Below are 17,317 nucleotides of genomic sequence, written 5' to 3' on the forward strand. Positions count from 1 at the left end.
TCACACCCGCCATGACCCCTATGTATTGATCAGGTTGACGGAATATTCCGTACCCAAATTTAGTATTAAAACAAAGGCCTAATCATTGGTATGAAATATGTCAGTCAAAATACGACCCAATGTTATTAGATTGTATTTGCTAAAAAAGCCATTATAATGACCAAAGAATTTACGAAATGATGATGAAATCCCTGTAACATCAGCTTATTAGTAACCTTCCTCACTTTAAAAATTGATCGTACTCAGAGCATGTTCTTTAGTATGTAATAAGTTTGGAGATATAAACACCATATGGAGGTGATAGCGGAATATTATATAAGGAAAGTTGACGATGGAAAAGCTGAAGTCATCCTTTTGTGATACAGTTTAGTTATAAGTTGGCCCTTATCATGTAAAATTCGTAAAACATCCAAATATAAAACAGATGTGGCCGACTCTGTTGTGTCTTTAAATTCGAAATTCACTGGGATATATTGGGTCAAAATATGAATAGAAATAACCATTGTTAGTTGATATATCTGAATGTGGAGTTGACCTATATATAGATAGAAAGTTTTTTGATACTCAAACCATATTAGTAATTATTAGGGTCATTTTTTGACCAAAAAATCACGATTTTAATCTGTTTAATATGGATTTCAATGGAGGGACATGAGAAATGATAGTAGCTATTATAAAAAGTCCCCTTTACGCAAGTAACATTTAGCTTCCAGTTAAGTCTGGATAAAAGGCAACAAACTCTTTACAATATAATTGTCTTTGAAATATGTGAAGCACTATACGTTCTTTCTCATTTTCACGTAATAACAATTATAGAATTTAACCTTGAGGCACAATGTCTTATCGCGTTCAACGTTAACATTGACTCAGTACATTCAGAGACAAAGATTATACGATCCAAAATCCACTGAATGTAAAATATGTTAGTATATACAATTGTGAGTTTACTAGTCATCAGTTCCATAAATGCACAAAATGAACTGCTGCATAATTCAGATTTTGAAAGTTCATCCTTTTCCGGAAACTGGGTTTGTGGCGATTGTACAATGACGAGCTTCACTAGCGACACCTATCATGGAAGACAATCTGTCAAAGTTACAAACAGGTTAGCTTTTTCTATTCAAGATATCATATATTTTTTTCTGCGGTATTATAACACCGTAACGCGTGATGACATCTTTCATTGCCAGGAAACACACTTACTCAGGGCCACATCAAACTGTCCCAATATCATCCGGACAGAACTATGTCGTCAAGACGTATTTTAAACTTCTTAACCTTCATCCGGGGACTATGTATACTAGCTTGTCTCTGAGAGTCAACCTTCAGGTGAACGGTAAATAACAATGCCCATAAAAAGAAAGTCATAGTATTTTTTTTTCAAAGAAAACAATAAGATTTATTACCCATTTCAGCGATTCGGATATTGCAATGTTTTCTTTTAGGGAAATTTGTACATCTAAAAGTGGCTCAACAGCCTATGCAGCAACTGAAGTTTGGTTGGACAGAAATAAGTGGCGATTTTTTTGCACCTAATGGTACCTTTCTTACTTTTAAATAAGTCGGAAATAAGTGGCGATTTTTTTGCACCTAATGGTACCTTTCTTATTTTTTAAAGAAGTCAGAATTTTTAAGTATTTCCAATTTTAATATTAGATTTATAACTGTGGCATTTGACATATTCAGGAACAACATCAGCGACAATTTTCCTTGAGATTTTGAGTATTGATGTTAATTATCTGATGGATTCAGCAAGTCTTCAGCCATTACAACACGACTCACATTGGATATCGAAAGCGCACAACCGCATCAACAAACTCCGTAAAGCACCCGTCACAATAAAGTAGGTGTCATTATAAACAGTATGCGATGTTTCACTGCATGTCACAAAAATAACAAGATTCGTAATTAGATATATTAATTGCCGATGTAGAGGGAATTTCATGTAAGAATTACAAACACGTATTTGTTCTAAATAACAAACTCTTATAGGCCAGTTTTCTGTCCGGGATAATCATAGATAAGTCATCATTCTCTGAAATAATCTGGTTCATATTTAGTGCAGTAACTTAAAAAAGTATTTTAGACTGGCACCAGGACAGCAAACTCATGGCGTCTACGCTGAGGTAAGGATTAAATAGTAGTTGAATAATTCAATGTCATTTTTTTCTTGAAAGCACCTGTTTCTTGCTACAGTAATTAAAATTATCTTTTCTGATTTAAATTCAATGTGATTTAATTATTTTCTCAATTTTACTAAGCTAATTCAACAGAAAAGTGCATTTCCGTTTGGGACAGCTGTTCATGCCGACAAGCTCGGAAATCCTGTCTACCAGAAATATACAGACTTCGTGGTCAAAAATTTTGAATGGGGTGTCATAGCAAATATGCTGAAATGGAAAGCCGTAGAACACAGAAAGGTGAAGAAGACATATCGAACCCAGTACTGGTAGACTAGAGAACGTCCAGTGGGTGTCAGACCACTTCTTATTTAAAAAAAGATATAAGGAAATAGACATTTATAGATTGAAAATATCTTAATACGTTGCATTTACCTTTTCAGGGTCATACAAATTATACATTGGCGATGAATGCTTTACAACTTCTTCAATCTCGTGGGTGAGCATGTTCTGAACTTTAAATGCATGGAGTAAAAAATAAATCTGGATTGATCATAAACCGTTTATAAGGTAGTCCGATCCTCAGGTTCTGAAATCAGCTTTTAAGTAATTGAAAATGCTCACAAAAATGTCTCTGATTTCACATAATAACGTGAATTTACCCATGGAATTTCTTCAAAGTTCATCATTATAGTTAATCATATTGTATAGGGAAAATTATCATATCTCAAATATATTTTCAGGAAATGCGAATAAAAACACCAGTTATGCATTTTGTAATTGAAAATTGATCAACAAATATAATTTAAGATAGAAAAATATAGGTACATGTATCCAGGCATTTGGAGAAATTAGCATTTTTTATATGCTTGTACAGTATTTTAGTTCTTTCTACTTCAATTGTCATATAAAAAGCTTGTGCTATCATTGCTAGACATCACATATCACATCTAATTTCATATCATGCTAATAAGCAGTGGTATCTAATGCTAGACTAAAGGAAATTCGATTTCTCTAAAAATGAATTCATTTTTTTTCTTTTATGAGGTACAAATGTCAACTTTTTACAAGACCGTTTTTAAGACTTCAAAGAACCTTGAATCATATTAAGATGCATAAAATGAAAATTGTTGCCCGAAAAGACCTCAATTTCAAACTTCATTTTGAAACTTTTAAAGAAAATATAAATTTAAGAGTGTTCCTTCCTAGCTGAGGATCGGATATCCTTAAAAATTATGTGCATTAATCATTCAGAAAATAGTAGCAAATAGCACCAGTTTTAGCATTGCTTAAACAATATTACTTCTTTAACTTTGGATGGTAATGGCCAATTGATAACTAAACTGAATGACAAAAGGGATGACTTCAGCTTTTTCATCGTCAACATCCCTTATTAATGTACATGTAGTAATATTTCTGCTTAAAGTGTTTATGTTTCCAAACTAATTCGATACGCATAAACATTTTCTGAGTAAGGTCAATTTTTAAACAAAGGCAAGCTATTGACAAATAGTTTGATGTTACAAGGCTTTCAATAACCCCGTTTAAGTCAGCTTTTCGCAAATCCTACGGTCGTTATAATGACTTTGTTTGTTAATACAACCTATCGATGGGTCTGATGTTTCATACCATTGGTTAAGTCATTACTTTTATATTACATTTGACATGCGGAATACTCCGTCTGTCTAATCAATACATAGGGCTCACGGCGAATGTGACCTGTCGACAAGGGATGCTTACTCCTTTCAGGCACATGATCCTACCTCTGATGTTTCCAGGGGTCCGTTTTTGGGCTATTCACGATTCTTTTTGTTTACTGGATTTATGAGATTAATCTCTATTCGTTATCCTCATCATTTCGTTTCTTACAAAAGGATGTTTAAATACGTTTTCTTTGATCAATTTACAGAATGCAGATTCGGGGTCACAACATGTTTTGGGACGTTGACAAGCACGTGCCAGCTTGGTTACAGGGAATGTCTCCCTCAGATCTAGTCAAAGAAATGGAGGCCCACGTAAACGATGTCATGTCGCATACCCGGGGAAGGTGATGAAAAAAATTTAACATAAACTCTATATGATTAGAAGATAAAAACACGAGTATTTCTTATGGAAGATGAAGAACTGATTTTTTTGTCATGAAAATATGAAAACCTTCTTGGTATTATCTCACACAAACTTCTTTTCGTACTGACGAAACACGCATGCCCACTAACAACAACTATATTGTTTTACACATGTATAAAAGAATCTGAGAACTTTATAATTATAATAAACAAGGCCCATTGCCGAAGATATGAAGGGAAATTAAGTTACATGTACAAGAATGGAACTCATGGATCCAATTTCAGAAATGAAACAAAAGAACTTTTTGTACTATAAAAAGATAAGTGCAAATCTGATGGAGGACCGATACGTTCACTATGGAAGTATTTGTCTTACTGTGCAATGGAAGACAGAAATCTTACAATAAAAACACTTTTTGTGTCAAAAAGGAAGAGAAAATAGTTAATTAAATTTAATATCCTAGTTTAGTGTATAATTTATTTTTTTAATGATTCTAAAACACACACACACACACACACACACACACACACACACACACACACACACACACACAAGCAAACAAAAAGCAAAAACAAAACAAATTACCCCAATTAATCATATACTTTTCAATTTCAATTTCAAAACAGAAAAACAATATATATTATTTAATTTTTTTCTGATAAATTGAATATTAACTTCAACATTGTATAGGCTTGTACACTGGGATGTAAACAATGAGAACCTACATGGTGATTACTTTGAGCGTCACACGAGGGACCCAGACATCACCCACAAAATGTTCCAGTGGATCCATTCCCAGGACCCCAGCATTAAGCTATTCCTTAATGACTACAACATCCTCTCTCAGTCTTCTATGACCACGGTCTCTGGAGATTTTCACAAATTTACCTTTATTTTAATATTGGGATGACATACAATTAAATTTATGGATTATTGCAAATAAATGTGTATTCAATATAAACATGTCTTTATAACACTTTTCAGGCAATCAAAAGCCAGGCAGTTAATTTTATGAAAAACCACGTTCCTATCGGAGCCGTTGGTTTACAGAGCCATTTTCATACAACAGATATCGATATGGATGTCTTAAAGGTAATCCTTATATTCAATAAAATAAACAAATCTTATTCGATAAATATAAATGTAAAATTTAGATTGAAAATTAAATTTTCCCCATACATTTATTTTCTTGTGTATATAATTTTTGTAAATAGTACAAAACCACACATTTCCCGAAGACTGCAATTTTACGATAAAAGGATAAAGACCTTTGTGTTATCATTTCCATCCCTACAACACAGTACAGACTGGATAAGGTGGCGGAGGCCGGGCTAAAAATCTGGATTACTGAGCTGACAGTGGGAGCAGCAGACGACAATAAAAAGGCGGCAGCTCTGGAGAACTTAATGACGATGTTCTTCAGTCACCCTGCTGTTGAAGGGGTCATTCTCTGGCATTTCTGGGACGGATCCAACTGGCATCAAGATGAGGCTTTATTTAATGGCCCAGGAATCACTGTAAAGTATTTGTTTAGTTTTAAAGCCTATTTTTTTTTCTTTTGATAAACTATATTACGAGAATCGTATTGATGAAGGCATTTGGAGTATCTTGAAAGTGCCACTGACTATACTAATTTTTGAAAGTGAATTGGAATGAAATTTTCGAAAATACTTGATTAAAATCGATTTTAACTTACAGCCAAATGCTGCGGGACGGAAATATTTAGATCTTGTTCATGGCACTTGGCGATCTCACATGAAACGTAGATTAGATCCAGGTCACACAGTAAACGTTACAGCGTTTATGGGAGATTACGTTCTGAGCGTCCGACGAAACGGTCACGTGATTCACAACGAGACATTTAGCTTAGGTTCATCAGGAAAAGACCTTACGGTTCACCTTACAGGTAAGTTTTGAATGAGGCACATGGCTTTAACATCGTTTTATCTTTTGAATTTTTCATCCATTGGCCTGCTCTTTCGACAGGTGACCACCAGCATGTTTCACAGATTGTGTTTGGTTAGGAATAAAGCATACCTGATTATCAATTAAATCTGTTTCCTTGTTTGCTTAACATGTGATTGATTGAATAAAGATGGAACAGGAATATGTATTTATGTTTTTGATAATCATCTTTTTAATCTAAAAAATTGATATTCTTAATTCAACCATGACAAAGATTGTATAAAAATAGACCAATTTTAAATATTTTGTATTTAAAATACCCAGCAATGTCAAAAAGATAGATGGATAGAATATAAATTAAATATATAAAGTGTGTTAATTTTTTTGAAATGGATATTTTTCCACCTAAAACTGGCTGCAGTAAGTGGAGAATTTTGAAGTCCCTAAGGGTAATGAAAATAAATCATGTAATATGACTTATATTAGGATTGAATGAAACCTCAGTGATATATACAATGAAACCAGCTGACTATTTACAATTTTAAAGGTCACTGCCAAACTTGGAGGCAGAACTGATTAAAGGTTGCTCTGAAGACACATAAACATAATCATAAATTCAATATAAAAAATATCACAAGGGTCAAAAAGAGTTAAATAAATTTGCGGGAACAGTCCGTGTTTATCATAGATTAACTCTATGGGTTTTCTTTACCCCCTCCCCAGCTTGAAAAACAGGGTTGTATAGAGATGGGGGTTCCGTCTTCTGTCCGAAACACTTGATGTATCCATCTCATCAGTAACTACTCCTATATCACTAAAAAGAATTAATGAAATGCGCACAAAATCTTCATTACATAGTGCCATCCTGCACCTATTTCTAAGTTTCGATCAAACTGATATTAAATTTGGAGATTTCCATAGCAAAACAAGGACAGCGACATTCTTTCTGCAAAATTGGGGGTATCCATCTTTTATTCGCAACTCCTCCTGTACCACTCAATAAAATTCAATGAAACTATCACAGAATCTTTTTATATAGTGTGCACCTCTTATTTTACGTTCTGATCGGACAGATATTTAGGGTTTCCCATAGCAAAAAAGAACTTTTCAATTATTCTCATATGGGAGCGAGGATATCATCTTGTGAGCTCAGTGCTCACAGTACGTCTAATTTTGATGTCATCATTATGAATAACCATGCAAAGGAACCTGAGCTTTAGAAAAGCATTAAAGTTTCCTCTGGCTCCTTATCCAATTTGTTGTCCACCTTTTGTGAACAGTTTCATTCTAAAAAGTGTTTTTTCTTGTATCATTTTCCCTAAATACTGAATGTAAATGCACATTACAGGGTTTAAAATGATTCTGCAAAAGAAAAATTCTAAATGTACTCTTCATACGTTGAAGCAAGATCTTAAGCTTATAGGTGAAGTATCGATTTTGATAGTTTATTTACACAGCGTACATTTCTTTGGTATTTTTCTTGGTTGCTCGAATTTTATTAAATGTGATTGTTCAAGTTATTTATTCTTTTTATTTATAATTCATAAATTTTATACAAGGAAGTAGGAATGCGCTAAATTCAAACAGAAAGGAAGGAAGATGAGAATCATTCAAATTCTTTCAAAAGAAAACTGAATTGAAATTAACGAAATAAAAAAAAATGGGAATTTTGCAAGAATTAACTGAATGTCAAGTAAAGCGTTAGGAAAAAAGTACCAAACGAGATTCATAGGAAGAAAATCTAGCCTTGAATAGTATATCCTGTTCTTGACTTATGTGTGAAATTTCATAATGAAGACTTTTCCACTAATTTTGTAATTGATTCATGAAATATCAGAACTCGGACTTAGCTAATGTCAAAAGGTCAGAAATTTGATCTAGATCTGATCAAAGCACTCTTACCTTATCTCACTTACCATGTGAGACACAAAAGTAGTCTATTTTATAACCTTAGATAGAATCAGAATTAAGTTTGATTACTAGTTTATGCAAGCAGAAACATGGCAAGATTCTCTATATTGTATGGACTATTATTACTTGTACTTTATTCTAATGCGGAAACCGAACTATTGAAAAATGGTGACTTTGAGAGCACGTCTTTTAGTGGAAATTGGCAGGCTGCAGACTGTAGAGTGACTTCATATACAGCCGACAAGTATCACGGAAGTAGAAGTGTAAAAATCTCAAACAGGTGTGAAAAACATTTTTTTTATCTATGTTTTTTCGTAGAAAATTCGTTTTAGTTTCTTAAACTAGTGTTGAATCGTGTTCGTGCATTTCTAATCGTAGTCAATTTTCATTAACTAATGATAAAAAATAAACCATTTCGGATACTCTTACACTGTGCAATTACTGTATCAAGCGTGTGTATGAAAGAACAAAGGTTTGGCGTTTAAATTTTTTCCATGTAACGGAGTTCTAAACGGAGATTTAAAGTAGATTAAGAAAAGTCAATATGCTATACAGCATCACATGTAAATAAGCTATTGTTCATCATAAGGCACCATGACTGGTCAGGGGTCCGCCAGGACGTCAGTCTCACAGGAGGACAATGGTACGCTGCCAAAGCATACATCAAGTTACTAAACATGCCAGCAGGTGTCTCGTACGTTTACATGGAGATGATGGCGGCAGTCCATGTAAACGGTTTGTACCTTTTGATGAGTACTAGAATTGTCGTGTTTAATATTGAGTTTGCAGTAAAACCTAAGAAAAATGGATAGATGAACGTTTTATGTGATGTTTTTCACAGAGGACTTTCTTTATAGGACATACAAAATACAGAACTATTGGTCAAATTCACATGCAGCAAGAGAAGTATGGATGGACGGAAGTTGGAGGGGACTTTTTCGCAGATCATGGTGAGATTCTTGTATACAAGATACGTAACTTCTGAAAATATATGTATGTTTGTAGCTCTGAATTTCAAATGGAAAACAATAAAGGCATTGTTAGATAAAGGTGTTCATGAACAGGTGCGACTGGTGCTACTTTGTATGTCCAGGTACACAACGCCGCTGTGAATTACCTACAGGACTTCACCAGCCTTCAGAGGATTCCCACAAACCCAAACTGGAAATCAGAGGCTAACGCCAGAATTAACAACACCAGGAAAGCCCCTATCACAGTCAGGTCAGTTTTAATACACACACACCCCCTCCCACACACACACACCCCTCCCCCCCTATATATATATATATATATATATATATATATATATATATATATATATATATATATATATATATATATATATATATATATATATATATATATATAAAGAAAGATTAATCAACTTAATTCTGAAAGAAAATGACTGTCACTAGATATCTCCTTTAAAGAACAAATCAGAGACTGCTAGTGTGATTGTTAATATTATTTATTATGTAACTACTCGTTAAGATTGAGAGTTTCCAATGTTTATGATTTTTTCAAGAAGCCGGAAAAAAAACCAATTACACAACGAGCCATAAGTTTTAAAAATTTATTGATCCTTATATTAAAAGGAATACATTGATTATTAATTCTTCAGACTAGTAAACGGAGCATCAGCTAAAGGACTTAGCGTTGAGGTAAATCTTAATAATTTTTGGGTTTATTAAGTAATTCAAAACGGAATGTTTACTACAGTGGTGCATCCCTATAAATAAGCATTGAAACCATTAATTATCAAGCACGGGTTTTGACTCGGCCTTTTTTGTATCCTTAGCTGCAGCAACAGAAGAGTAGTTTCGGATTTGGTGCTGGTGTAGTGGCCGATATGATGACAAATCATAATCAACAGGCCTATCAGAATTTTGTGTATAAAAATTTTGAATGGGCAGTCATTGTTAACGCTCTTAAGTGGCGTCTTATGGAGTGGTCAAAGGTAAATATGTATACGGTCTAAATTTTGCAAATAGAAAATATAATATATTAATAATACCCCGTATAGGTGGAATTTTTAGCGAGAAGCAAATTTAGCGATTTGTTCTAAAAAATTGATGTTTTATTTTTGCGAGAAGTAATTTTTGCAATTTTGTGATACATAGAAAGATAAAAGATAACCTCCGATGTGGAATGAATATTAACGATATTAGTTTTAGTGATCTCAACAACCTCACTAAAAATGCCAAAATTGAATCCTCGCTAAAATTTCTGCATATACGGTATAATAATTGTATGGCCCATATCTTTGTAGCTCTCTCTCTCTCTCTCTCTCTATTAGGGATGGCAACGAATATTCGAACATTCGAATATTCATTCTATAAGAAGTACTGTGATTAATAAATTTTGATTAGAACAGTGCTGGAATTATCCCTGTTTAATTTACTAGCGATCAATTTCGATCGCCTGATTTTTTTTCACTACTTTCTTATCTTATAAATCTACTAAATTACATGAATTTTGTTTTGAGTAAGGTGTTAAAGAATTGTACAATAATGCTTTATGTATAATACGAAACGTACTTTCATACTTTTTATTAGTTAGATACGATCGAATCTAGAATCGAGGACAACAAATGAAATATAAGAATGTCTAAAAGGCGTGAAGAGTATAATTATCAAAATTAAATTAATTGATTATTGAATGAATGTCCGATAGAATTAATCTGTAATTAATATTGTAAAGAGCTTAATTTCAGAATAACTTGTAAATTACTTGATTATCTCGGGTTGTGCATAATCCTGAATTTTATATTCATTATCGGGATATTAGTTAAATACATAGGAAAAATGTCTACATGGAAATATTTGTTTACATTGTATTAACGATTATAATCATATCTCTTATCAAGCAGATAATTGTAATTTATTACACGTATTGAAATCTGAACAGTATTTCGTTACCACTATCTTGCCTTTTGTAAGACGGCTGGTTCCTCAGTTGAAGCTACTATAAATACACGTTTAATTTGTTAAAATTATACTTTTCTACATTTAAATCAATTATTTATTTCAAACATTGACAAATATAAAATGGAATTTCTTATTGTACACCTTCAAAAGTCTTCAAACAATTTTACTTCCAATATAAGTATACCTACGCTAAACCTTTCATGAGAGTAGGATGATGCATATTTAAAATAAAACAGATTTTATTTATTTCATCGAATATTCGAATATATTCGAATAGTTTTATTGAATATTCGAATATGAATTATTGACAAAATCGACATCTGTAATATATATATATATATATATATATATATATATATATATATATATATATATATATATATATATATATATATATATATATATATATATATATATATATATATATATCACACTTGTGTCTTATAGTATGAAAAATTATGGATCATATATTACTTGAAACAATATCCCAATCCTTGAGAATTTTTGACTCGGTTTCTGTTAACATTTATATACATTTTCTTGCAAATTTGATGGTGATAGCATTCATTCTACAGTGATAAAATTTGTTTTACATATTTATAGTGTATTTAATTACTTTTCAATTAAGGGCCATATTAACTTCGCCAGACCTGTCAACGCTATAAAAGCCCTTAGTTCTCATGGGTAGGTACTTTTATTAAAACATTTACATGTAGAACAGTCTTAACGAGGATTCATTATGTATCCTTTTTCAGCCTTACAACTTTTGAAGCAAAAGTTCGCATTTTATATTAAAAAAAATGAACATAATCAGTCAACTTTATTCTAACAAAGTGTAAAGATCCGAGGCCACAACATGTTTTGGGGAGTGGACGGTCATGCGCCGGCGTGGTTGGCTGGAAAATCTGCATCAGAATACGTCAGTGAAATGAAGCTCCACGTCCAGGAGGTCATCAGTCATACCAGGGGAACGTAAGGAGAGAGAGAGAGAGAGAGAGGAAATATCTCCGTTACCGAACCTTTACAGAGTTGATTGGTTTTATGAATTATTTTGTTTTCAGACTAGAACACTGGGATGTTAACAATGAAAACCAGCACGGGGATTACTTTGAGCGTCATACTAATGACCCTGACATTACCGCCAAAATGTTTCAGTGGATTCACAGCGCAGAACCAGGCGTCAAACTCTTCATTAACGAGTACAATGTCATCACAACTCACAGGCTACAACGGTCTGTTGTCTTTTGTCTATTCCATTTATAAGGATGAAGAATGTGTTTGTGATATCACTTAATGAAATAATTAATTAAAATAACATATTTGTAATCTCTATATGTTACTTATATGAGTACTGAATGTGGAATAGCTTACTGTAAACCAACTTTTAATCGAGTGCGAGAAATATTCGCGACCTACTTTAACTCGCGAGTATTAATCGCCAAGAACCAATTATTTTGCTTGCATTTGTAGAGCATGTTTCCTCAGTCGCGAAAATTAATTGTCTCGGATTGATTTCATACTGACGATTCGCGAATAAAAGTTGGTTTACAGTATAACATCTACATTAAATCTCTCCAATGAAATAAAGTTTGTAACTTATAAGAAATCTATTTTTATTACATTTTCAAAAGTGAAATACTGTGATTTTTTATTGAATAAAAATGACATTCTCTCACAGTGTGAAAGGATACCAAAATGATATTCTCTCACAATGTGAAAGGATATCAAAGTAAGCAAAAAATAATTTCTGGCCTGTCATAAGATAGAAATAGTAAATAAGCATTTTGATAGAGCTAAAATTGCAAATTTCTTCCCAAATATGTTGCTAGAATCCATGCTATGTACGTAATGTTTTCAATCACACAACTGCTAAGCTATGACGTCAAGCCTATGACACTGTGTTAAGAAAAGACAGAGGCAAAGGGAAAATCAAAGAAAATGTAATAAACAGAAAATTCAATGTTTTGTAGATGAATATGGAATTTATTTCACTCGTGAGACAGGATTTTTTGATATTTTCACTCATGCTTCGCACTCGTGAAAATATAAAAAAAATCCTGTCCCACTCGTGAAATAAATTCTATATTCATCTACAAAACATTGAATATCCTCTATATAACCTATTGAAAACTAGTTATCACCATCTTCCTAAGAAGTCTAGTATTTTACAGTCTTCGAACTGTGCACTTCATCTCTTCTGTGATTGGTAGAAAATGCATGATCTGAAAATTTTTAATTACTTTTTATTATTATTTTTATTATTGGTTTAAATGCTGTGCTAGACAAGGGAGATAATTTTTTAATGATCTTATTTTCGTACGCTTTACCAATTTTTCAAGATTTTCAATCTTAAGAAATATCGACAAAACGAACGAGAGATTGATTGATTGTTGTTTAACGTCCCTTTTGAGAATTTTTCACTCATATGGAGACGCACGAACAAAAGAAAATAGCAGTAATGTAAAGGTAAAGATAACGAACAATGATCGATCCTCTAAAAAAATCAACAAACAATGCAAACATGTGAAGAGGGCATAAAACATGGACCCCTGGGAATTCCAGAGGTGGGATCAGGTGCCTAGGAGGAGTAAGCATTTCCTATTGACCAGTAACAACCGCTTGAGCCCTTTGTATTGATCAGGTAGACGGAACTATCCGTTGTCAATTCAGTACAAAACAAAGACCTAACAATTGGCATGAAACAGGTCAGCCAAAATGCGACCTTATGATAGGTTATGTTTGCTAACAAGGTCATTATACTGACACTTCGCCTGATAGGTGTATATCAGTTTAAAGTTTAAGGTTTTTGTTAAAGATGGCAAAGCTTTTTGAAAAACCTATACTTGTATAATATATGAAAATTTCCCTGTGAAGATATTTTTAATTTATTTGAAATCTACTCAATGCAGAGTAATTTATAGCAAAAACTGTTTTCCATGAAGAGTAGTTTTTAAGTTCTATTAAATATCTACTTTGATAATTTTCTCTTTATGTCAAACCTTATAGAGTAGTTTATAACCAACTTTTTGAAGATTGACTTCAGTTTCATAATTAACATAATTATGCAGTTATTTGTGACCAATTCTTAAAATTTATTAAAGTAGAATTCTATTCTTCAAATTGTCATTTTATCATGGGCCATTTTATAATTATGTTATTCATATTTATTATGATATTATTATACATAATTTTATTAATAAAAAGTGAATGGGATTTGGCAGCAGGTGTAGCCTAGTTAGCCTTCTCCTCTCAATAATTCAAATTAAGTAAAATGTTTACCTCATTTTAGACACTGGTTCTCTTTGGAAGTTTTAAATAGATCTGCATGGGTTTAATATTTTATTTTTTCTCGAGAGAAACAATGCAACTTTTTGTCAAGTCGATATGAAAGCATAATCATATATTTGGTCATTTTTTCTCATTTATAGTAAAATAACTTTTCCTGGTTCCTGGTTAGAAGCAAAACATTTAAAAGAAAATTAATTTCTTCGTAATTCTGATATCTTCATAAATTTCTTTATTGTTTTTATTGTTTAGTTTGCTTTGAATTATATATGAATTATATAAAACATGTTTATTTACCACTCAGGGGGACAAGAGTATGACTTATTGTAATAGAATCCATATAAGTCAGGGTGTATAAACTTCAACAATACTTCATAACATGAAAATGTTGGATTTGTAGGCCACTCGAAACCAGGCTATTCAACTCCGTAATATGGGTATACCTGTTTATGGCGTAGGAATTCAGGGCCATTTCCACAGTGGTGACATAGATATAGACGTGGTGAAGGTATTATTTAATTTAAATAATCACCTAAATAAATAATCATCAACAAGTCAACTTAGAGTGAACTTTAAAAAAAATCACTTATTCCTAATAGTACAGATTAGATAAAGTGGCAGAGGCTGGCCTAAAAATCTGGATAACAGAGCTCACCATTTCTGAAAGTGACGTAAACAAAAAAGCTACGGCTCTGGAAAATCTGCTGACTCTGTTCTTCAGTCATCCGGCGGTAGAGGGCGTTATGTTCTGGGGATTCTGGGACGGCGCGATACATCATTCAGTTGATAAGCTGTTTGAGGGACCTAACTTGACGGTATTGAAAAAAAATCGCATTTCAGATATGAGTTTAATAATTAAGTAAGATTTCCTTATTTTAAAACACATTTACCTCCAGCTAAGAAAAACAAGCATGGTAGGCAAATTTGCTGGATTTTGTTTTAAGAAATATATATTTTATCTTTCCGACTTAGCCAAACAAAGCAGGGCAGGTGTACCTTGACTTGGCACGTAAAGCATGGAGAACAGACTTTACCCACGCAATAAGCACACACAGTGGAGTTCATACATCCGGGTTCCTTGGTGATTACGTACTGAACGTAAAAAGTAATGGTCACGTGATTCATCAGGAACATTTTTCTTTGGACAAATCAGGGAAACATTTAAACATCCATTTAACGGGTAATTGATCACAATTTATTTACCACAGACACTTATTTCCGAAATAAATTTTTACTCCAGAGTATAATAATAAGACTAGGTATTTATTTAACTCCAAATTTGGATGAGCACCCATCCCTAGAGTTGCAGTAAATTAGGCTTTAAAAAAGGGGAGTGGCGAATGTTAATTACCATTTTCTTCTACGACAATTTATCTAAAAATCATACATGGCATACATGTCTTTATTTTCTTGTATCTCCGTAAACAGCGTTCAAATATTGCTCGCCGAGTGGAAAATTCGTTTCACACCACGAAGTGTGTATGTGTGTGTGTGTGTGTGTGTGTGTGGGTGGGTGGGTGGGTACTTTTTGTAATATGGAATTATGGGGTACAAAATATATAAAAACCTTGTGTCATTATCATACTACTGTGTTAAAAATATATAATAGAAACACGTGCCTGTATTATTTACATGATATTTAGTTATACGCAAATTAAAATTTTAGGATAATTGTAAAATTGATCTACGTTATCTCTGGTTGTTGCATTCGATAATCATCGAAGGTAGACGAAAAATTCTAAATATTTATTCAAATTTTTGTTCAATTTCAGACGATCATCAGGTCTCTCACATTGCATTTGGATGAAACCACGATTGGTCATTAATGATCTTGCATAAAAATAAAAGGATGAGGGAATTGTAACAAGATATTTGTCCACGTTTTCTATACTGCTATAATTTTGCCAGGTAATTTAAAACATCTGTTTGGATGAATACAACCTATCATTACGTCAAATGCTGACAGGCATTTTTCATACTAACTGTTAGGCCATTATTTACACACTAAATTGTCTATACAAATTTTCCCTTTTTCCCCGATCATGACAAGGAGCACACGGCGGGAGTGACCGGTCATCAGGGGATGCTCACTCCTTCATGGCACCTGATCCCACCTCTGATGTTTTTGGAGGTCCGTGTTTGCTCTGCTCCCTATTTGTACTGTTTAAATGGACTTTGCGCTTGAATACTGTTCGTTATCTCCATATTTCATGAAATAGGAGTTTTATTCTTCTTGCCATCGTACATAATCACTTAAAGAGACTTTATACTGTAATTTCATTTTTACATATACAACAAATATTGTTCTGTAAATATTATTTGCCCTACCTGACAAAGATATTTGACAATATATTGATTGATTGTATTTTGTTTTTTGTCCCATTCGAGAATTTTTCACTCATATAGAGACGTCGCCATATACCGGTGAAGGGCTTCAAATTTTGACCTTTACTCGGCACTCAGGGCCATTGAGCAGTGAGGGATCTTTATCGTGCCAACGTCTGCCCTGACACGGGGCCTCGGTTTTTAAGGTCTCATCCGAAGGACCCGCAACTTTCACTTCAAAGTGCCGAGCGCATGGCGAAGGAACAGTTGCTACCCATTTTTTATCGACTTAGGTCAGTGGCGGCCGAGATTCGAACTCACGACCTCCCGATCACGGAGCTCTATCGACTGAGCTACCGTGAACGGTCTATTTGACAATATAAAATACAGACTTAGGTGCCTTAAATATGATACACTAAAGATTTATAATTCTGTCGTGTTAATGTCCCTCATAGCTCTTTCAACCATATGATGGAAACTGAAGTATTCATATCAAAGTCATCTCATGCAATTTGCTTATCCAAACCAAAATGGGTATTCCCGTTACGCAGTTCGAAAAGTAAACACATTCGGGAATTTCTTGTTATCTTTGACATGTCTGACTCAGTTCATCTTTAAATAAGTATGATAAACTATGTTTCTTTCAGCTAAAGATTTTAATCTTCTTATTTCAAGACTTATTATTTTCTTAGGTTTCAAACGAAGTCTACCACCTGGAATTAGAAAAACATATGAGATTAAAAACCTACATCTTTTTATCCACAGCAAGATATGCCT

The 17,317-nt window shown here is 33.2% G+C and overlaps 1 protein-coding gene across 1 annotated transcript; it reads left to right on the plus strand.

Moving 5' to 3' along the window:
- Positions 1 to 909: 909 nt before the first annotated feature.
- Positions 910 to 16,080, plus strand: LOC133175304 (uncharacterized). Its single transcript, XM_061310399.1, has 25 exons — positions 910 to 1,105; positions 1,191 to 1,336; positions 1,446 to 1,538; positions 1,687 to 1,843; positions 2,087 to 2,126; positions 2,262 to 2,420; positions 2,564 to 2,619; positions 4,030 to 4,167; positions 4,878 to 5,049; positions 5,172 to 5,279; positions 5,489 to 5,704; positions 5,886 to 6,093; positions 8,076 to 8,283; positions 8,593 to 8,738; positions 8,861 to 8,953; positions 9,068 to 9,224; positions 9,625 to 9,664; positions 9,802 to 9,960; positions 11,559 to 11,614; positions 11,765 to 11,902; positions 11,992 to 12,169; positions 14,616 to 14,723; positions 14,815 to 15,030; positions 15,188 to 15,395; positions 15,988 to 16,080. The coding sequence occupies exons 1-25, from the start codon at positions 921 to 923 to the stop codon at positions 16,020 to 16,022; spliced, it is 3,420 nt and encodes a 1,139-aa protein (XP_061166383.1). The 5' UTR covers positions 910 to 920; the 3' UTR covers positions 16,023 to 16,080.
- Positions 16,081 to 17,317: the final 1,237 nt, after the last annotated feature.

Source organism: Saccostrea echinata, unplaced genomic scaffold (genome assembly GCF_033153115.1).
Source record: "Saccostrea echinata isolate AGI-Se365-2 ecotype Australia unplaced genomic scaffold, CSIRO_AGI_Sech_v1 ptg000062l, whole genome shotgun sequence".
NCBI classification, from domain to species: Eukaryota; Metazoa; Mollusca; class Bivalvia; order Ostreida; family Ostreidae; genus Saccostrea; species Saccostrea echinata.

Excerpts from the sequence above, each read along its gene's own strand:
- LOC133175304 (XM_061310399.1), top strand. The coding sequence starts at position 921 with ATGTTAGTATATACAATTGTGAGTTTACTAGTCATCAGTTCCATAAAT. Across the intron at positions 1,844-2,086 it reads AAAGCACCCGTCACAATAAA|ACTGGCACCAGGACAGCAAA; the intron begins GTAGGTGTCATT and ends AAAGTATTTTAG. Across the intron at positions 15,031-15,187 it reads TTGAGGGACCTAACTTGACG|CCAAACAAAGCAGGGCAGGT; the intron begins GTATTGAAAAAA and ends TTTCCGACTTAG.